This window comes from Crinia signifera, chromosome 6 (genome assembly GCF_055691185.1).
Source record: "Crinia signifera chromosome 6, ASM5569118v1, whole genome shotgun sequence".
NCBI classification, from domain to species: Eukaryota; Metazoa; Chordata; class Amphibia; order Anura; family Myobatrachidae; genus Crinia; species Crinia signifera.
In genome coordinates, this window is record NC_139222.1 from 38740987 (window position 1) to 38763837 (window position 22851).

Consider the following 22851-nt stretch of genomic DNA (forward strand, 5'->3'; position numbering starts at 1 on the left):
CCTACCCACAAGAGGAGCAGAGGGACAGTCTCAGATAAGACTGATCCATATCGTCCACATACATGAGCTTAGTAAAGAAACCTTTATATGAGGAAGTATTATTGTGAGCACCTAATGAGCATCTCTGTGGGCACATTGCAAATTGGGCGATTCCTGGCCTTGTTGGAAGAGCCCCATTCTATCACGAGATTTAGGGACTACTTTTGTGACTCACAGCAACCTCTTTGTGCACTGTTGGAGTTTTTTTTTTTATAATCCCCAAATTACTGTAACGCATACCCTCACTTGGCTTAATTCACCATGCATGCATTGATGGTGCCTCGTCCCACCGGTGCTTCACTCAGCTTTACCGCTCCCAATTGTAGTCCAAGTGAATAGTAAAGCATGAAAAAAGTCCACCTTTTGCCATGGACAACCTAGAACATGTCAATCTTTTGTCCACGTCGACCAACTGATTCTCGACCTATCAACCCTGAACCACCTCAAAACACCCAGTTATTCCTGAATATTCCAAAATACCGACAAACGATACCATACCCTCCAACAGTACAGATTTAGCCGGTACAGTACCAGTTTCTCTACCGAATGTACCAATTTATTGGCCCAACACTCCCCCTGGCTCCTGTCAATCAATGCGGTGCTCTCCATGTCCTGAATCCTGGATCAAAGCTCGGTGACAGCCACTGGTGCGCCATTCTCCCCTGCCCCGCAACCGTTTCCAAGAGTGCATTGCGGGTGGTCCCATGCCCGGTCAGTGAGTGATGCATCATAACATCACACGCCGGCACCTCGGACCCTGCGCACTCAGGGGAACAGACTGTCAGCCTTCTCCGCATGCACGTCCTTCTGGGCGTGAAGCTGCCTGAGGATGAGCAGCGTGTTGGGTGCAGTGGCCAGCGCATGACGGGGGATCGGATCATTAGATGAGCACTGCAGCAAGTAAGGTGGCTGCACTTGATTCAATAATATTTACCCTCCAACTTTACCATTGAAAGTATAGGAAAGGAGGTTTTGTCACGCCCCTTTTCCCAGTGGTCACGCCCCATTTACTATTGTGTACCGAATTCTTCCCCACAGATGTCGGAGGTTATGCTATACAACCTCCTGGTCACTCTGGTCCCCAACACAAATATAATAATATCAATATTAATAGGCGGTACCTTGAGGTCACGTGTCTCTGCTACCAAAGTTGCCAGACCACCCCATATGCACAAAATGCCCACCTGGGTGCCTATTGTGCGTCACATGGACAGAGTGAGCGCTTATTGGCCTCCAGCCTATCCCTCCTCCTCCCCCGGTCACCGGCTCCGGTACCTTTTCCTCGTCCGAAAGCTTGCACTGTGTGATGACATCGGTCTGAGCCGGGCAGCCGCAAGAGGGTACACCCTGACGCATGCGCAGTAGCAGCAAGGGAACGCTGCGCATGTGTGGGTAAACGCCGTTACCATGGCGACGCCAGCGCGTCGATTGTGAGTAGCAAAGCGGCCATGATGTATAAGGGCAAACCGGGCAGCACTGTGCAGAGACATATAGCTAAACATGCAGGATATTTGCTCATCCACTCAGATGAGCCTATATTTCTGGAAGTATTACGTGATACAGGTTTTTCTTTTTTTTAATAGTGTTTAGATTCAGAAATGTTCTTGGTTTTTGCTATAACAACTTACTATACTAGCATTGAAACAGGCACCCCTGGCCTTATACTAGATTCAGCCAGCCTTTCTGTATGATCATTATTTAATTGGGTCAAATGCTAGAAGGCACGGACAGTGTAATCAATGGTTAGCATTACTACCTAGCAGCGCTAAGGTCATGGGTTCAATACCCACCATGGCCCGCCCCTAACTCATACTTGCCTACCTGGCCTGACTGAAATATTCTCTGTAACACGCTGCTGAACATATAAATGACGGGCAAAATTAAATACCTTTTCCTAAAGGTAAAAAGAAAAAAACCTAATTACCAGATGCAGATGATTCGCCGAGTGTGAATCATCCCGACACCGGGCGCACTTTACGGCTGGCTGAATTTGCTAAAAAGTGCTCAGCCAATTAGGCCCTGCGAAGGGTGCGAGTTAGGGTTAATTCGGGTGCCGTTTTCAGCGTGAAGACACCGCACCCTTTGGGGTTAATAGGATCGACCCCAAAGACTCTTTCTGCCTATAGCTGCTGACTAAGGGACCAATCCAGACCTGGTCGCTAGGCTGCGAAAACATGCAGCCTAGCGAGCAGGTCTATGGGTGAACGCACCACCACCATCCCTGTGCAGGGATGCGAATGGTTGTGTATGCATACAATTTCTCCTACTGTGCCCAGTGCTCGCAGCCTGGGTGGGTCCCAACGTCATGCGCCCACCCCGAACTGGCAGGGCTACACCTGCGTTCGCTGGGGCCCTCCCATTTTTGTGGGCACTCTCATGAAACACCAACCCCAGAACGCCACCTGCCTGTCAGTCACACAGAGCACGACCAAAGAAGGGAAGTCTTTGCAAGGTCTGTATGCGAGGGGACCATGTACACAGAGTACCATGTGCATGCACAGTTTATCAATGTTTCAGATGGGCTGCAAATTTGCAGCCCTCCGAACAGATCTGAATTAGACACTAAGATGTAAAGACGCACTACCAAAGGGTTATCCCTGCACAATGCTGCGTGAGTCACATCTTGGAAACATATAAGGGGTCTGATTCAGTTATGGAAGTGAAATTTGCACCTTTGCAAAACCATGTGTCACTGCAGGGGGTAAGGGGCAGATTTAAAATGTGCAGAGATAATAGTTGGGGAGGGGTGTGTCTCGGCTTAATTTGACATTTCAGTGTAAATCTGTGGTTCCCAAACTGGGCCCAGTGACACCTTGGGATACTTCGGGGGCACTGAATCCTTCAATCCATCATTGGTAAATCCACCAATGGCCTTCCCTAACCCTGCTCGCACCTCTAGTTGGTCCGCTACCTGGTCAGTATTAGAGCAGGGATGACCATTGTGGGCGAATACATTTATGGTTTCATACCATTGCAGTTAACCATCAGTAGTACAATCGATGGTTAAACGGTTTTACCTGAAGGCAGGGTCCACATCAGAATGACCTAGTCAGTGGTAGCCAACCCTAGCCCTCGAGAGCTACCAACAGTGCACATTTTCCAGACAACTTAGCTGCTGCACAGCTGCAATCATTAACCACTGACACATTTTAAAAGATACACAGATGGAGCTAATTAGCTCACTTGTGATTCTGTGAGGAGACCTGCAAAACATGCACTGTGATACTCCTTTTACACCAGAGGTTGGACCCGGGATATTGCCGCTCCAGTCCGGGGCAGGGCATGGTGTAAATGGGCTGAAAAAAAATAACACGGGTACTGTTCCCCGGGAATCTGACCCGGCAAATGTTCAGGGTCGGACACAGGGCTTATCCGGGGCTCAGGGTGGTGTAAATGGTCATTATCCGGGTTATTTGGTGGGTAGAGGGGCGCGAAGAGCTGATTGGTGGTTCTGCGGCTTTGGCAGATGATGTCATCTGCTGGAGACCCGCACAGGGCGCATGTAGCAGCGCAGCAGCAGTGTTACCACGCTCTCTCCTTCGGCACAAATATTGGTGTCGAGATCTAGACCTCTCAGCCAAGAATTGTGCTCTCCTCCTCCAAGTGTGAAGCAAGTAGCACAGGGTGAGAAGCTGCTTCAAACTCTCAATTGTTGAAAAGTACAGCACAAACTGCAACACAGCTACTCCGTCTGCCATCTTTGCTGCAATGCTGGGAGCAGAAACCACCCCCTCCCTTTTCCCTTTCTTGTGACCTCATCTCAAACAGCCCAAAGGTCCATTTTTAATGACACCAGCAAGGAAAGACAGGGCTGATCCGTTTTCAGTGTGAAAGGGTCTTACCCGGGAATAACCCGGATTGAATTGCAGTGTAAATAAGGGTCTGAGGCAGGGCATGCCCTGGCAATTTCCCGTGTTCGACTTCCCGGGTCCTACCCGGTATTCTGGTGTAAAAGTGGTATGAGTAGCTCTCGAGGACTAGGGTTGGCTACCCCAGACCTAGATCATAGCTGAGAGGACAAGATAGAATATAGCCATCACATCTGATGTGCAGAACATTGGATGTGACGTTGTTGCTGACAACCACAAATTTTCCATTTAACTTGCAGAAATCTCTACATTTCCAAAATCCTTCAGGCTCCTACATTTAGCCTAATGCAGGCATGTCCAAACTATGGCCCTCTAGCTGTTGTGAAACTACAAGTTCCATCCTGCCTTGCCACAGTTTTGCTATTAGGAAATGCTAAAACTATGGCAAGGCATGATGGGATGTGTAGTTTCACAACAGCTGGAAAGTGTAGTTTGGACATACCTGGCCTAATGTGTTAACTTGTCCAAGGACATTGTTAGACAGCAGTGTGTGTGCTCACATGTGCCTGTGGTACACTGACCTTCTCTCAGCTCAAATAGCTGACTATTTATCAAGTAATATAATGCGGCTAAATCCCCGAAAACACACGTTTTCAGGGGTTAGCCACAAATATTAAGCATCCCCTCAATGTATTAAAGGGGGACTGCAGCAGGAATCTTCGATCCCTGCTGTGATCGCCCCTGCAGTGCCGCCGGCCGCATCCCCCATAGGTTTCTATGAGGAACGCGAAGCTGCCCGATGTATCAACATCGGGTAGCCCGGCTTCTCATCCCTGGGCTATCGCCATTCTGTAAAAAATGTATATGTAATAAAAAAAAAATTTTGTAGGTATTTCTTACAAACTGTCAAGCTTGTGAAATATTGTATATTATTTATTAATAAACAAACTATTTTGTTTAATAAAATTGTCCTTGTCCTTGTGTCTTATTAGTCAAGAACTTTATGGGGTTCCGAGTGGTCTCTTCACATCAATTTTGTGGTTTCAGGGAACTCATGAGAGGGGAAAACACTGCGGGGGGAATTTACTAATATGAATTTGTGAAAAAAAATCGTATTTTCACAGGAAAATACAATTTTTTTTTCTTATTCGTATTGATGGGACATTCGTATTTAAAAACCCAATGTGGAAAAATATGCACACAAACAATAAAGCGCTCCCAAATAACACCATGTGTAATTGAAATAAATGGGTACTGTCCCTTTAAGGAGGTCGTTCCCTTTTCCTTTTTGATCTCAAAATCAAGATCTGAAATAAAAATATTTAAAAACCCGAAAAATCGTATTTTCACAGGAAAATACAAGTTTTTTTTCTTATTCGCATTGATGGGACATTCGTATTTGTATTTACAAACACGAATGAATACACCATCTATAAAATACGACAGGAATCACCATTCAAAAGAATGTTGATTCCTGATTTACTAATCGGTCGTATTAAAAATACGGCCGCTAATTGGCATAAAATGGCCGCGAATGGCCGGGCAAATACACCAGAAAAATACACTATATTTTCCTGTCGTATTTGGCAGAAGCCTGCACAGATCAGTCAGATCCGTGCAGGCTTCAGTGCAGGGGCGGATTGGCCCACCGGGAAACTGGGCTGTTTCCCGGTGGGCCGGCATTCTTTACAGTGTAAGCGGCCGCCCACCCGCCTTAACAGGGCCTGCCGCGGCATCTGCGTGCATTTTGCCATGATTAAAGATGGCCGCAGCTGGCCTTGAGCTGTGCCATAGATAAAATGGCCGCGGTAGGGCTGGTGCGCATGTGCGCGCACAGAGCTGCTCCCGCGGTTCGGAGGAATGGCTGCGCTGCCTTGTGATCCTCCCCAGCAGCATCAGTAGCGCTGGGCTGGGGAGCGGGACCCAATAGGCGGCAGCAGCGGCATGAAGAATAAACTGAGGCAGGTGACAGGTCCGTCTGACTGACTCTGAGGACGCACGGCGGCCACAGGAGGCAAGTAAGTGGCAGTGGGTGGCACTGGCAGCAATAATAATTTGTGGCCTCAGTGAAGTGTGTGTATACATATATATATTTATGTGTATATACATTTATATACAGTATATATTTATATATTTTTATTTATATATATATATATATATATCCAAATCCCACAAGGGGAAGAACTGGCACTCCGGAGTCAGTAAATGGTGTATAACCGGGTAGCTCGCCGGGTGCTCAGTGGTAGCTCGGCCTCTTACTTGATGGCAGTGACCTCCTGCCGGGCTGCCGCTGTGTAGCGGTTCCTCGCTTGGTGGCTGAAGGTCAGATAGTGACCGCCTGCCGCTCCGCCGTCGCAAAGCGTTTAATCGCTTGGCGGCAGGAGGTCACTTGCCGTCCCCAGCGGTTGAAATCGCGCCTTCTTCCTTCCTCATGCCTCATGTCATTTGCCGTCGCCACCGCTGCTCCTAATGATCTCCCTGCATCTGGTAAAGTTTTTTTCATTTTAAAACTGTGTGTGCGCATCTGCTTTGTTAAGTGCGCAATTGGTAATTTTGCCTGTGACTCCAGCCTGCATACCTACTGATGTATAATGGGCATCATGTGTGTGGCATATTTTTTATGAGCATCAAGGTGTGGGGCATATGTATATTGGACATCATGTGTGTGGCATATGTTTAATGGAGCATCACGCTGTGGGGCATTTGAATAATGGAGCTTCACGTTGTGGGGCATATGTATAATGTTCATCATGTGTGTGGCATATGTGTAATGGAGTATCACGGTGTGGGGCATATGTATAATGGGCATCATGCGTGTGGCATATGTATAATGGGCATCATGCGTGTGGCATATGTATAATGGAGTATCACGTTGTGGGGCATATGTATAATGGGCATCATGTGTGTGGCATATGTATAATGAGCATCCATGTGCGGGGCATATGTATAATGGCATCAGGGTGTGTGGCATATGTATAATGGGCATCATGTGTGTGGCATATGTATAATGGAGTATCACGTTGTGGGGCATATGTATAATGGGCATCATGTGTGTGGCATATGTATAATGAGCAATCAGGTGCAGGGCATATGTATAATGGCATCACGGTGTGTGGCATATGTATAATGGCATCAAGGTGTGTGGCATATGTATAATGGCATCAGGGTGTGCGGCATGGGTATAATGGTGCATCATGGTGTGTGGCATGGGTATAATGGCATCAGGGTGTACAGCATATGTATAATGGCATCAGGGTATGCGGCATACTGTAGGTATAATGGCATCACGGTGTGTGGCATATGTATAATGGAGCATCACGGTGTGCGGCATATGTATAATTGGCATCACGGTGTGCGACATATGTATAATGGCATCACGGTGTGTGGCATATGTGTAATGGAGCATCAGGGTGTGTGGCATATGTATAGTGGCATCACAGTGTGAGGTATATGTATAATGGGCCCTGGTTAAATAGGCCACGCCCCATACTGATAGGCCACACACCCCAACAAAAATTGGCGTGCCTACACACACACACACACATACACACACACACACACACACACCCCATTGGGGCTGCTTCAAGATATTTCCTGGGCTGGTTTTGATTCTCAATCTGTCCCTGCTTCAGTGTAAAAAAAAAATAGAAAATAACATCGTGGGGTCCCCCCCACAGCCTTAACCAGCACTAAGCTGAAAGAGCCATGGCTGGTAATAAAAAATCAGCCGGGGTTCCCCAATTTATTTAAAACCAGCCCCAGGCTCCAGGGCCGGGGCTGCTTCCCAAAATACGGGGGACAAAATGAGTAAGGGTCCCCCGTATTTTAAGAACCAGCCCCAGGCCCAACCAGCCAGCAGGGTAATGTCACAGCCGGGGGACACTTATTATATAAGGTCCCGCGGCCAAATCATTCACCCTACGACCAGTCAGCCTGGCCAGGGGCCCTGGGGGAGTGGGGACCCCCACCAGGACTTACCTGACCAGGCTGAAGCCTGGTGCTGTCCCCGGTGACCCTGGGCTGTGGTCACCGGGCTGATTAAAGTGTAAAAAATAGAGTAAACTATTGTTGAATACTGTGTGTCATGACCACCATGTCTGCCACCCATGCCTCCCACACTGAGGCACCATGATGCTGTGAACTCTGCCTGGGCCTTGCTGCACACGCTGCCTGGAGTGTACTGCACACACTTCCTGGTTCTGAAACCTGTCGCCTTCCCTGGCGACGGCCATCTTTTTGGTTTCTCCAACCAGGCTGCACTACCAATTACCTTCAGCCAATTACAGTGCAGCTCTTCTTTTAAATACTGACCAGCTGGGCCAAACAGTCAGTAAGTACAATGATGTCCTTTCCCTAGGCATCTGACTCACACTCCTGCTGAAAGCGCTGCTGCCTGTCAGCTATCTCCAGACTGAATCCACTCCTGCTCGCCTGCTGTGAAGACCATCCACCTGCAGAACCCTGCTGCCGCCTCTATGGTCCGGACAAGCATAGCCCCCCAAAGGGGATCACCCTTTCCTCACCTGACGGTTACTTCCACTGCAACTCTCCCTGGTCACAGCTACTCAGGCCTGCTGCAATACTTCACGGATTCATCCTATCAACCATCCAATCTTCCAAATCTTCCAACCATCCAATCGTCCAATCATCCAATCTTTCATTCAATCATTCAATCTTCAATTCAATCATCTCTTCAAGTAAATCCTTCAAATCAACTATTCAAGTTTACGTTTATTCTTCAAATCTACACTTCAAGTCATCTTCAGTTTTCAACCTCGTTATCCATCCACTACGAACTTTACAATACATTTTATATATCATTGACTCTGGTTATTTCATATCTTCAGTATTACCTTTGTGCCACAGTTCATCTTCTGTATCGCAGTATCTTTATTAAAACTGGTTTTCTTTTATCCAATTGCATCCCTCCCTCCTGTCGTCTATGCAAAAACCTTACATCAAGGCACCTAGCCTCCGTTACACTCCAGCTGGTGCTACTGCTAGCGTGACACTGTGGAACTATGAGTCCCAGCAAGCCTCCCCCACATGCTGGAACTTGGAGAACCATAAGTCCCAGCATGCGGGGCATTAAAGGGCCTGCTGGCACTTGTAGTTCCACAGTATTAAAAATAGTAAAATAAACACACACACTGACACGTATAAAATAATACTTTAATACGTTGTCATCCAAAGCCCTTTCATACAGATACTTACCTATCATAGGCCTCTGGGTCCGGGGATCCAGGGTCCGGGGTCCAGGATCCGAAGAAATCCATAGAGGTACCTGTGGAAGAAAATCCTACTCACCAAGGTCCTCCGGCAAAGTTCATGTCCTCGTCTTTCCGACGTAGTCCAGGTCTTCTTAAAAAAAACTCAGACTATTCCAGCCGGTACCCGTTTATGGACTGAGGGGAGACACTGATGTTTCATGTTCAGCGCCTCTCCTCCGAATGATTCTATTGCCCGCCTAGCGGCCAATCAGGAGCCGGCATTCTCGGCTCCTGGTTGGCCGCTAGTTTATTCTATTTTTTATACTTTAATCAGCCCGGTGACCACAGCCCAGGGGCATCGAGGACAGCACCAGGCTTCAGCCTGGTCAGGTAAGTCCTGGAGGGGGGGGACCCCTTTATTGGGGGGGTCCCCACTCCCCCAGGGCCCCTGGCCAGGCTGACTCGTTAGGGTGAATGTGTTGGCCGCGGGACCTTGGTTGGGCCTGGTTCTTAAAATACGGGGGACCCCTACTCATTTTGTCCTCCATATTTTGGGAACCAGCCCCGGCCCTGGGGGGGACCCCACACCTTTTTATTTATTTATTTTTAAATTTTTTTTTTTACACATTGCAGCCTGCAGTGCAGACTGCCTATAGGAATTCGTATTAGCGAGCGTATATATGGCCGCTAATACGAATCAATGCGCCATCGGAGGTTTACAAAGCAGTTGTACTTGACTGCTTTGTAAATTCCCCCCCAGAACACGAATTTGCATACGGCTGAAACAGCCGTATTCAGTTGTATTCAGTCATATTAAGAATACGAATACGATATATCGTATTCGTATTCTTAGTAAATTCCCCCCTGCACATCTATTGGTACAGTAAGAAAATAGGAAAAAGTATTATTCTTCAATTGTATACAGTATCCCCAGGTTTGCTACAATTTATATAATTAGCACTTTTATTTTCAGGGTATGTAGCAAAATCTGGATTCTTGACGGGTTCTGTTGTATACGGCATCTTCACAATTCGCTACTGTTTATGTAATTGGCCACTTTGCTGTCTGGGCATGTAGCCAGAATAGGGTTCTTTGCAACTGTATACAGTACATACAGTATAGAACTCAAAGGAAGTAACTCATTAATTGGTTCTATGGCCATGCACCTTTTCTATATATCATTTTATTTCATCTCCTTAAATATAAAGCTCGCTGAGTATGTTTTCAAAACACTTCTAATGCAATATCGGGTGATTAGCTGGGTTATATAGGACTATGCACTGCGTCCATCTTACTTGTGGTTGTAAAAGTCAGATCATTTTATTGTGCCTTATTCTTGGCATAATATATGAGTGTATCAAATCGTTCATCGTGTGTACACACGGAACAATGTCGGAAGCGTTCCGACATCGTTAACGAGTGCATCAAATCGTTTATCGTGCGTGCCCTCTTACAATTCTAACTAAAAGGCTGACAGCGTGTCCCGCTGAACAGCTGACCTTGTGATACTACATCACACCGCAGTATATTATTTGTAACAACACACCGGTCAGTTTGTGTTATCCATTAACCCTTCATATGCACATGGTTGCTATTAAAAAGTGGGAATCAATATATGAAACACACTGATTTGCTTTACATAATAATTGATAAGAAACCTAGTTTTCTCTCAGCCTGAATGACAGTAGGAGGTGTCAGTAATAAACTATGGGTGAGATTTAATAGGATGAGAGATTCAAAAAGTGAGAGATTTGGTAAGAAATCTCCTGGTTTTTTTTTAAAGCGGCAATCATTTACACTGCAAAACCAGTTTGATTTTGCAGTGTAAATGATTGCCGCTTTAAAAAAACTGGAGATTTCTTACCAAATCTCTCACTTTCTGAATCTCTCACCCTATTAAATCTCACCCTATGTCTTTTTAATTAAAGCAAAAGCACAGACACAGACAGACTACCCCACTGTCTGATAAGATATACAGAGCCCTTTTTCCATACAAACGCAACAAATGTTACTTACAGTAACTGTCTTAATTGACACAAAAATAACCAAGTAAAAATTGTGACAAAGTATTGATGGTAAAAGGTGGTTTATGAGAATAACAACTGGACAACTATCCATTAATTATCTTTAAAGCCTTTAATATATAAAATTGGATATACACAAGACGCTGGCAATTCTTATAAATTGAATTGATAGATTGAACACACAGAGGCACACACACGGTCTTCTTAAAAATATATGGTGTTTGTTTCACTTATATGTATGTGTGTTCTTTTATATTCCGCCTTTTATCCCAATTCCCAATAAAGGTTCATTTTTAGGACTAAAAATTTCTCTATGGTGCACTACAACGTGACAAACTTTTCTTTCTCTTGACAAATATACACGGAACGATTTGATACACTTGACAAAAGATTTGTCTATGATCTTCCTGCATGCAGGAAAGATCATATACCATCGATAACGATTCGCGGGTACGCGCATCGTTAACAATGCACGGAACGATTTGGACGATTGCTCGTTCCCATCGATCAGGAATGCCCACATCGGGCTTCAAATCTATCCCTGTGTACCCAGCTTTAGTGCTATCTGTACAGTGTAACAATTATTTTCAAGAAGACTGTTCTCCTTTTAGTGGTTCACAACATGATTTGCCCCACTCTGTGCTAGTTAGATGTCAGTCAAAATATTTTTTATATGACCCATGCGGGGTTAGGTGGTATGTTCCACTAATATGTTGTGCTTTTTATTATAAAGCAGTCTGTGATGTTCTGCTATGCATAATCGCATTCATGTATGTGATTATACTTTATTGGAGCACCAACATGTTTTCAGATCAGGTTGCAGAGTGTAGTTATCCCACTGTTGCTATAAGTAATAATATAGATACATGCAACTGCAATTTCTCAAAGCACTGAATGTTTTAACTGTTGAGGTAACTGCTTTTATGAATATACCACTTATAAAAACACATGGAGACAGTTAATTGGTTGTATGTGTTGTTTATAATTTAACACCACATTTATGTTATTTAGGGACTGCATTTCCTACGACATTGGTGTTTTAAATAATAGTGTTGTGGATGACATACTGTAATGCAGATTTTTATTATGCCAGTAGGAGAAAGCAGTAGCACAAAAAAACGGTAAATCAGGCTTTATTCTGTATGATAAGAAAGCAGAGGTACATATGATGTGGCTGTCTAATATCGTAATGGCAACACTAGCTCTGACTATCCCATCTGTGGCTACTCCTACAGGCTCTGTCTGCCTTGTGTCCCGTGTCTTCGCCTCCTGCAGCAGGAGGTGCTGGGTCGTCCATGGCTCCGCCTTTCGTGCTGTTCTGGGTCGGCCTCTGCTTCCACCAACGGCTTCTATCAGGCTGGGGATCTTCCTCGGTCCTCTCCTCCGCTGGGCTGTCTCCTGTCCTCTGCGCAGCTCCTGTCCTTGATGTTGCATCGTGTTCTTAACTTACTTTCGGACAGGCATCTCTAAGGGCAGCTCCGCACCACTGAGGGGGCTTCTACAGGTCTCCAGCTAGGGGTCCTTTGCATGTCCTCCAGTCCTGGTTCCTCGAGAGCGGGTGTCCTCCGCGGTGCCTGCGCACCTTGGTCCCCACTTGCTGCGTCCTATCTTATAGCAACCCCGGGAGAATCCTCCGGCTGGGTGTGCTCCCAGGTAATTTACCCCCTCAGCACCTTCTTCCTCGAGGTTCTAGTCTTCACGCTCTCGGCTCCTCCACGAGCAGGCAGGCACTATGTAGGACACCTCGGCAGCACACATCATTCTGTTCTCTCCGGGTTTGGGGCTCCTCCTGTGGTTGGCAGCTAGTGGGGGCAGCGCGGTTCCCTTCCCTCTGGCAGGTGGCAGCAGTAGGGGACTTGGAGGAGCCTGGCTCTCCTGGCGCCATTCCTGGTCACACAGCTGCGCAGCCCCCGCTCCTTACAGGTCAGCAGCTCACAGCACTGCACAGGCCCTTGTCCTCTCCAGGGACCACCCTTCTTGGTGCCGGCTCTCTCTGTTGTGGGTTATGCATCGCTGCAGGACCGCCTCTGCTCCCCCTGCCCTACCTCTCTATAGTCCCTGTCACTGGCTCCCCCGCCATAGCCTGTACTGGCTGTATCATATATTTATCATATATTTATTTATATTATCAATATCATATATTTTTATATTTCTTTATACTCAAAAGCTATATATCCCCCTTCCCACACAGATTTAAGTTGCGACTATTTGACACAGTGGCTGCCTTGATAAAGGTCCCAGCGGGGACTGAAACGTCAGAAGATCTCTCTTGCAGAAAATAAACTTTGGATTACCTCCATTGAACTACAGACTGGTGAGTTCTGTTTATTCCCCCAGTGGGGATTCTTTCTGGTATCTATCTATCTATCTATCTATCTATCTATCTATCTATCTATCTATCTATCTATCTATCTATCTATCTATCTAGAATGCAAATACATTTACAAATTCGATTCCATGACACCAAAAGGACTGAGTGAGGAATTTTATTTGAACGTGTTTCTGTAGGGTGACCTACTTGTACAGGATTTATGTTTTATGATTTATTGTTTATTGTGGTATAACATAGTAGTAGTAGTAGTAGTAGTACGTTTATTTATAAGGCGCCACAAAGTGTCCGCAGCGCCGTACATAGCAAACCAAAAAAAACAAATTACAAGGTAACGTACAGGGTGTGTAGAAAGATACAGTATAAATAGGGGTATAGCTGGTAGAACTAAAATCAGCATCAGTTCAGAAGTAGGTGTCAAAATTGTCGAGGAGACCGAAGATGAAGTAGAGGAAGGGAAGAACAGGACAGGAGCACAGGTGAGGTAATGAGGTAGGGTGAGGAAGGAGGGCCCTGCTCATAAGAGTTAACATACTAAAAATAGGTGGGTGGACAAACTAAATACAATAGGATAAGTAGGAACGGAGGGGAACGGAGGCAGGATAGGAGGATCAAAAGAGGTTAGGAGGAGGGATAGGCTAGTCGAAAAAAGTGGGTTTTGAGGGAGCGCTTGAAGGAGGTAAGGGAATCAGATAGCCTGATGGGTGGCGGGAGGTTGTTCCAGTGCAGGGGGGCAGCGCGAGAGAAATCTTGGACACGGGAGTGGGAGGAGGTGATTAGGTGAGAGGTCAGTCGGCGGTCAGCGATGGAGCGAAGAGGACGGGAGGGAGTGTGGATAGAGATCAGTGAAGAGAGGTAGGGAGCTGTGGAGGAGGAGAGAGCCTTGTAGGTGGTGGTGAGGAGTTTAAAGAGAACTCTGAAAGGAATGGGGAGCCAGTGAAGAGATAAACAGAGGGGGGAGGCGGAGGTAGAGCGGCGGGAGAGGAAGATGAGCCTAGCAGCAGCGTTAAGAATGGATTGGAGAGGTGCGAGGCGGGTGAGAGGTAGCCCAGAGAGAAGGATGTTGCAGTAGTCAAGGCGGGAGATGACAAGAGAGTGAATGAGAATTTTGGTCGCGTCAGTGGAGAGGAATGGTCTGATGCGTGAGATGTTGCGTAGGTGAAAGCGGCAAGACTGTGAGAGAGCACGAATGTGGGGGGTGAAAGAGAGGGAGGAGTCAATGATGACACCGAGGCAGCGCGTTTGGTCGGTGGACGTGATCTCGGTTTCACCAATGCTGATGGAGATAGTGGGAGAAGAGGGGATGTTCGGGGGATGGAAGATTAGAAGTTCAGTTTTAGCCATGTTTAGTTTCAGGAAGCGTTGGGTCATCCAGGCTGAGATGGCCGTGAGGCATTCGGAGACCTTGGACAGAAGTGATGGGGATAAGTCGGGGGAGGAGAGATAGATTAGGGTATCATCAGCATAAAGGTGGTAATGAAAACCATAGGAGCTGATGAGGGTGCCCAGAGAGGTGGTGTAGAGGGAGAAGAGGAGAGGGCCAAGGACTGACCCTTGGGGAACACCGACTGGCTGGGGGGTAGTAGGAGAGGAGGAGCTCGGAGTGGAGACGGAGAAGGAGCGATCGGAGAGGTATGAGGTGAACCAGGAGAAGACCGTGCCAGTGATGCCAAAGGAGCGGAGGGTGTTGAGCAGGAGAGGGTGGTCAACAGTGTCAAAGGCAGCCGACAGATCAAGCTGGGTGAGGATAGAGAAGAGGCCTTTGGATTTAGCCGATAGTAGATCGTTAGTGACTTTGGTCAGGGCAGTTTCAGTGGAATGTAAAGGGCGGAACCCGGATTGGAGGGGGTCTAGAATGGAGTTAGCAGTAAGGTGGCTTAGGAGACGATTATAGGTCAGACGTTCTAGGAGTTTGGAGGCAAAAGGGAGGAGGGAGATGGGCCTGTAGTTGGATGGAGAGTTGGGGTCCAGATTTGTTTTTTTGAGAATTTAACTTAATGGCAGCACATGGTGGTCCTACTGAAGTGTGGTTGGGTATCTGACATTTTGCAAATAACCAGTGGTGAATATCCTTTTCTTATATGTAACACAGATCTGTCTTTGATAAGCATTTGCGTCTTAAATTTCTATACATGTTTATTCATAATTGCCTACATGTAATACCTGTAGTTGTTTCCTTCTCTTGTTGCCGTATTTGTTAGTTGATAGTACGGTATAGATATTGGTTAGATATTGGTCATGGAAATGGATTTAAGCATCCTAAATAAACATGGTTTAATAGAGTATGGGGTTGATGGTGCCTGTCAGGCTACTATTATGACCAGAACCCGTGTCCGTAACAATAGTATGTGAAATATTAGGGATTTGATACTAATTTCCAGTGTATCTATTTAGAACATTAGCACCACAGTTGTGTTTAAGAATTATAATTGTTACTATGGATGCTACTGCCTGGTTGAGGGGGCGGTTCGCTGATTGAGTGACAGCGCCAGTTTGCGTGGGGGAGCACCGCACTGACGTAGTCTGCTCTCGAGTGATCCGCTGAGAAGATCGGCGGACTGTGGTGAGGTCCGGAAGTGACTGGTATGTTCCACTGGCCGCTTCCAGCCTCAACCAAGCAGCGTTCCCAATTGTAAACTTAGTTGCAGACTGGCGTGCTGGAGTCCGGAAGTGGTAGGTGCGTTCCACCTGCACCTCCATGTATTCCAGCATCTAAAAGCCGGAAGTTACCTCGATGCCAGCGTGGTGTTGGAGATCGGCGTCCATGTGTGCATGGAAGGCGGACAATGGCGGAACTAATCTTATGATGTCGGTCTGGCGGGTGCCTGATGTCCCTTTATAAGCATTATCTGCTTTTGTGTAGTTGAGCCCTGTAGTAAGTGTCTTGGCAAAAAAACAAAACCGAACACCCGAATCCAGCCGGACAGAGAGCCGCACGGTGTTTACATTGTGCGGCTCCGCCTCCCGAATGCCGCTATTGGCCGCCTTGCGGCCTAGCGGCTCCTGATTGGCCGCTAGGCCGCAAGGCGGCCAATAGCGGCATTCAGGAGGCGGAGCCGCACGATGTAAACAAACACCGTGCGTCTCCGTGTCCGGCTGGATTCGGGTGTTAGTTTTTTTTTTTTTGCCAAGACACTTACCTGGACTACGTCGCGCTGGGACAGGTGAGTATGGTTTCCTTCCACAGCTTCCCAAATGGATTTCGTCGGATCCGGACGGCGACAGCGACGGTCGACATGGAGGAAGAAGACGACACAGGACCAGAAGACGCCGACACAGGACCAGGGATGCCTACGGAAAGAAGATAGGTAAGTATTAGTATGTGTGTAATGTATGTAATAAAGTTTTATTTTAAAAGTGTGTCAGTGTGTTTTGTGCACTATTTTTTTAACTATGGAACTACAAGTGCCAGCGGGCCCTTTAATGCCCAGCAGGCTGGGTCTTGTGGTTCTCCAAGTCCCAGCTTGCTGGGGAGGCTTGCTGGCACTTGTAGTGCCACAGTAAAAAACAATAGTTTATCCTTATTTTTACAACATTTATCAGCCCGATGCCCACCGCCCAGGGGCATCGGGGACAGTACCAGGCTTCAGCCTGGTCAGGTAAGTCCTGGAGGGGGGGGGACCCCTTCATTGGGGGGGTCCCCACTCCCCCAGGGCCCCTGGCCAGGCTGACTGGTCGGTAGGGTTAATGCTTTGGCCGGGGGGACTTGCATAAAAAGTCTCCGCCCGGCTGTGGCATTACCCTGCTGGCTGGTTGTGCCTGGGACTGGTTCTTGAAATACGGGGGACCCCTAGTCATTTTGTCCCCCGTATTTTGGGAACCAGCCCCGGACCTGGAGCCTGGGGCTGGTTGTTAAAAATCGGGGAGCCCCTATTTGTCGGGTTCCCTGATTTTTAATTACCGGCCCCAGCTCCTTCAGCCTGGTGCTGGTTTCGGCTGTGGAGGGGACCCCACGCCGTTTTTTTTTTTATCATTATTTATTTTTCTATTTTTTTTTACACCTTGCAGCCTGCACGGATCTGACTGATCCGTGCAGACTGCTAGAAATAATTCGTATTAGCAGCCGTATATACGGCCGCTAATACGAATTGTTACACCATCGGTGGGTTACAAAGCAGTCGTATATGACTGCTTTGTAACTGATCCTCCGGAACACGAGTTTGCATACGACTTAAACAGTCGTATGCAACCGTAGGGAAAATACAAATACGAAAAACTAGGTTTTTCATATTGGTAAATTTCCCCCTAAATGTCAAAAATAAGTGTATTTCTGGATACAAGTACACATATTTTTTACAAATTTCCTTTAGTAAATTTCCCCCATTGGCTCTGCACAGTAATTCTTACAGAAAAGCATTGTAGTTTGCACGGGGATGCTAAAAAACCCTACCACTGGCCCTGTCTCTGCCTAATGTGGGGAGGGGAGGGGGTGTAATTAGGTGGCATAGAGAAATGAGTTCCCCCACCTCTGCATAACCACTTTAAGCCCTGATTACAGGTCATTATGAGGAATACAAATATTTGCTTGCCAATTTTCACTCAGATTTTGACTTATTCCCTTGGCACTCAAAGGGTTTTGGGGTGCCGGACGGGGTCCCGACAGTCGGGATCCCGACAGTCATTAACCCAACGTTGGGATCCAGACTGCTAAAACACCGACGGCCGGGTTCCCGACGGCTGTCGGGTATTTTCCCTCGTGGGGGTCCACGACCCCCATAGAGGGAGAATAGAATAGGTGGCGAGCGTAGCTGGCGAGCGCAGCGAGCCCGCAAGGGGCTTTGCTGCGCTGGCCACGCTGTCTGAGTCCGGCCAGTCGGGATCCCAACGTCGGGATAATGACTGTCGGGATCCCGACTGTCGGAAAAACATATCACATCCGGGTTTTGTTGGGGGAAAGTTTTTTGCCTTTTTGTTATGACCACGTCACCCTTATTTTATCTTTCCTATTTGACCGATCCAGCTATACCCAGGTCCTGGAGGATCACCTTGTAGGGGTCCTTCTTTAAAGACTTGCCTGTTTGCACCACTGGAAGCCGGGACCATGGCTGCAGCGGAGGGAGGTGAGTCTCAGTACACAGTAGTGGAGGTACTAACCTTGGATTGCTTTCCCACCCCGTATTACTGATTGTGGACTTTGGAGACATCAGCAGCTGGATTGTGTCTTTTTTTATGGGTTTTATCTTTTAAAAAAAAAACATTGTTTCCAGAGCATAACAGTAAACACTTTTTTACATTCATACTGGGATTAGACATTCCGTATCTTTACATCAAACCTAAGCACCTGTTATTCAACCTCCATACCCTTTTTGCTTTAGTAAGTTGTACATAGCTAGTAGTACATAGGAAGTACTGCATAGGTAGTAAGTAGTGCACAGGTAGTACTGCATAGGTAGTAAGTAGTGCACAAGTAGTAAGTAGTACACAGGTGGTACTGCAAAGGTAGTAAGTAGTACAAAGGTAGTAGTACCCAGGTAGTAAGTAGTACATAGTTAGTAGTGCACAGGTAGTAGTACCCAGGTAGTAAGTTGTACATAGCTAGTAGTACATAGGAAGTAGTGCATAGGTAGTAAGTAGTGCAGAGGTAGTACTGCATAGGTAGTAAGTAGTACATAGTTAGTAGTGCACAGGTAGTAGTACCCAGGTAGTAAGTAGTACAAGTAGTACATAGATAATAGTGCACAGGTAGTAGTACCCAGGTAGTAAGTAGTACAAGTAGTACATAGATAATAGTGCACAGGTAGTAGTACACAGGTAATATTACACCGGTAGTAAGTAGTACACAGGTAGTACTGCATAGGTAGTAAGTAGTACATAGTTAGTAGTACACAGGTAATATTACACCGGTAGTACAGTAAGTAGTACATAGATAATAGTGCACAGGTATGAGTACACAGGTATTATTACACCGGTAGTAAGTAGTACATAGGTAGTAGTGCACAGGTATGAGTACACAGGTAATATTACACCGGTAGTAAGTAGTACATAGGTAGTAGTACACAGGTAATATTACACCAGTAGTAAGCAGTACACAGGTAGTAGTACACAGGTAATATTACACCAGTAGTAAGCAGTACATAGGTAGTAGTACACAGGTAGTAGTACACAGGTAATATTACACCAGTAGTAAGCAGTACATAGGTAGTAGTACACAGGTAATTTTACACCGGTAGTAAGCAGTACATAGGTAGTAGTACACAGGTAATATTACACCGGTAGTAAGTAGTACATAGCTAGTAGTGCATAGGTAATATTACACCGTAGTAAGTGGTACATAGATAATAGTGCACATGTATGAGTACACAGGTAATATTACACCGGTAGTAAGTAGTACATAGGTAGTAGTGCATAGGTAATATTACACCGGTAGTAAGTGGTACATAGATAATAGTGCACATGTATGAGTACACAGGTAATATTACACCGGTAGTAAGTAGTACATAGATAATAGTGCACATGTATGAGTACACAGGTAATATTACATCGGTAGTAAGTAGTACATAGATAATAGTGCACATGTATGAGTACACAGGTAATATTACACCAGTAGTAAGTAGTACATAGGTAGTAGTACACCGGTAGTAGTACACAGGTAATATTACACCGGTAGTAAGTAGTACATAGGTAGTAGTACACCGGTATGAGTACACAGGTAATATTACACCGGTAGTAGTACACAGGTAATATTACACCGGTAGTAAGTAGTACATAGATAATAGTGCACAGGTATGAGTGCACAGGTAATATTACACCGGTAGTAAGTAGTACATAGATAATAGTGCACATGTATGAGTACACAGGTAATATTACACCGGTAGTAAGTAGTACATAGGTAGTAGTACACCGGTAGTAGTACACAGGTAATATTACACCGGTAGTAAGTAGTACATAGGTAGTAGTACACCGGTATGAGTACACAGGTAATATTACACCGGTAGTAAGTAGTACATAGATAATAGTGCACAGGTATGATTACACAGGTAATATTACACCAGTAGTAAGTAGTACATAGGAAGTAGTACACCGGTAGTAGTACACAGGTAATATTACACCGGTAGTAAGTAGTACATAGATAATAGTGCACAGGTATGAGTACACAGGTAATATTACACCGGTAGTAAGTAGTACATAGATAATAGTGCACAGGTATGAGTACACAGGTAATATTACACCGGTAGTAAGTAGTACATAGGTAGTAGTACACCGGTATGAGTACACAGGTAATATTACACCGGTAGTAAGTAGTATATAGGTAGTAGTACATAGTCAGTAGTACACAGGTAATATTACACCGGTAGTAAGTAGTGCACAGGTAATATTACACCGGTAGTAAGTAGTACATAGATAATAGTGCACAGGTATGAGTGCACAGGTAATATTAAACCGGTAGTAAGTAGTACATAGATAATAGTGCACATGTATGAGTACACAGGTAATATTACACCGGTAGTAAGTAGTACATAGATAATAGTGCACAGGTATGAGTACACAGGTAATATTACACCAGTAGTAAGTAGTACATAGGTAGTAGTACACCGGTAGTAGTACACAGGTAATATTACACCGGTAGTAAGTAGTACATAGGTAGTAGTACACCGGTATGAGTACACAGGTAATATTACACCGGTAGTAGTACACAGGTAATATTACACCGGTAGTAAGTAGTACATAGATAATAGTGCACAGGTATGAGTGCACAGGTAATATTACACCGGTAGTAAGTAGTACATAGATAATAGTGCACATGTATGAGTACACAGGTAATATTACACCGGTAGTAAGTAGTACATAGATAATAGTGCACATGTATGAGTACACAGGTAATATTACACCGGTAGTAAGTAGTACATAGGTAGTAGTACACCGGTAGTAGTACACAGGTAGTTGGGCTGTTTAAAGGAACAGACTCCTTAATGTCTTATGACTTGTTTTATCTTAAAGCCAAGTTACACCTTAATTTGGCTTCTAATTGTTTTTTTATCTAACATTTACCGACTACCGGTACTCCGACAGGCAATTAACAGTTGGGATTACAATGTCGGTATAGTGACTGTCGGGGGGCATCCGGCTCTTGTTATCATCTTTTGTGTATTATTCAATCTCATCCTCATGTAAGTAACCCGAGAATGGGAGGTTTATCAGCTGCATCATTATTTCGGACATGGGAATGTTTTGCATTTTTATTCTCAAAACTGAAATGGTTTTTTTCCAATTAATTTGTGATTAAGAAATATTTGGCCTATTTCCCATTGTGTGACCCGTCCGCTTATCCCGGTAACTGTAACACTAGTAATTAGCAGTCATAGCAGTTACCTGACGGTCCACCTCGCCATTGTCACCCTAATGCTTGTGTCCACAGGGGTGGAAGGTCGACACAGGGATTAGGATGACAATGGCTAGGTCAACAGTCAAAATGTCAACATGAAGCAATCACTTTTTTTTGTCCCAAATTCCACATGGCTCGCTGCCCTCGCTACACTACTCTATTGTCCCTCTACACCCTAGTGGATGGTAGGGCATGAAATACCGCCTGTCGGCACATGCTGGCTTTATAAAGAGAAACTCATGTGGACATAGGCATTGTCGCCCTAATGCTTGTGTGGACTTTAGCCATGTAGCTTGGAGCTGACAGCGCTGTCTCCTCCATACTATGAACGGGACCAATCACCCGCTCACACTGCACCGCGCCCCCCGGGGTGGCCCTTTCGGACCGCACCCAACTCGGCTGAAATGATGCGGAGGGGTTACAATGCCTTTTGTTATATTTATTGTGGCACAAACACTCTGGGAAACTGTATATAGGAAAGTAGTGTATGGCGGCGGATGCTGGGAGTAGTAGTATAAGAACTGATAGTGTTAGTAATATGGTCGTATCGTTCATTAGACCCCAGCTACTGTATGTGACTGCCAAAACTGGCTTACGCTCTAGAGCAGGCATGTACAACCTGCGGCCTTCTAGCTCCTGTGAAACTACACATCCCAGCATGCCTTGCCATAGTTTTAGCACTCGCTAATAGCAAAACTATGGCAAGGCATGATGGGACTTGTAGTTTCGCAACAGCCGGAGGGCCGCAGGTTGGACATGATTGCCCTAGAACAGTGGTTCCCTAACCCTGGTCCTCAATTACCCCCAACAGTGCACATTTTCCAGGTCTTCACACAGAATCACAAGTGATATAATTAGCTCCACCTGTGGATCTTTTAAAATGTGTCTGAATAATGAGTGCACCTGCTGGGTGACCTGGAAAACGTGCACTGTTGGGGGTACTTGAGGACCACGGTTGGGAACCACTGCCCTAGAATGTCATGTGCATGATCTATTGATCCATCGTCTTGGACAGAGATAAAAGCAGTTTCTGTTGTTTTACAGCTGCGCTAGCATAATGCCGGGAGATGATTGGTTGGTTCTTTGTCAATATCCTCTCTGGGAGAAGCAACCGCAG

The 22851-nt window shown here is 45.9% G+C and overlaps 1 protein-coding gene and 1 long non-coding RNA gene across 4 annotated transcripts in view; one reads left to right on the top strand and one right to left on the bottom strand.

Annotated features, from left to right (window-relative positions):
* Window positions 1–1500, bottom strand: part of LOC146007569 (uncharacterized) — a 56969-nt gene extending 55469 nt beyond the window's left edge. Inside the window, exon 1 of one of the 3 annotated variants that reach the window (XM_083146032.1) lies at window positions 1315–1435. Coding sequence is in view for 1 of the 3 variants with exons in the window: in XM_083146029.1 (XP_083002155.1) it covers window positions 1224–1425 (202 nt within the window). In the remaining 2 variants the exon portion in view is untranslated. Of the gene's footprint in view, window positions 1–1160 lie in introns of all 3 variants that reach the window. The other 2 variants (XM_083146029.1, XM_083146031.1) reach the window with 2 other exon arrangements.
* The window catches only part of LOC146007572 (uncharacterized), a 71385-nt gene that overhangs the window by 34776 nt on the left and 13758 nt on the right, over window positions 1–22851 (top strand). Inside the window, exons 2-3 of the long non-coding RNA XR_014444354.1 lie at window positions 13274–13396; window positions 18372–18471. This is a non-coding gene — a long non-coding RNA (uncharacterized LOC146007572). The remainder of the gene's footprint in view (window positions 1–13273; window positions 13397–18371; window positions 18472–22851) is intronic.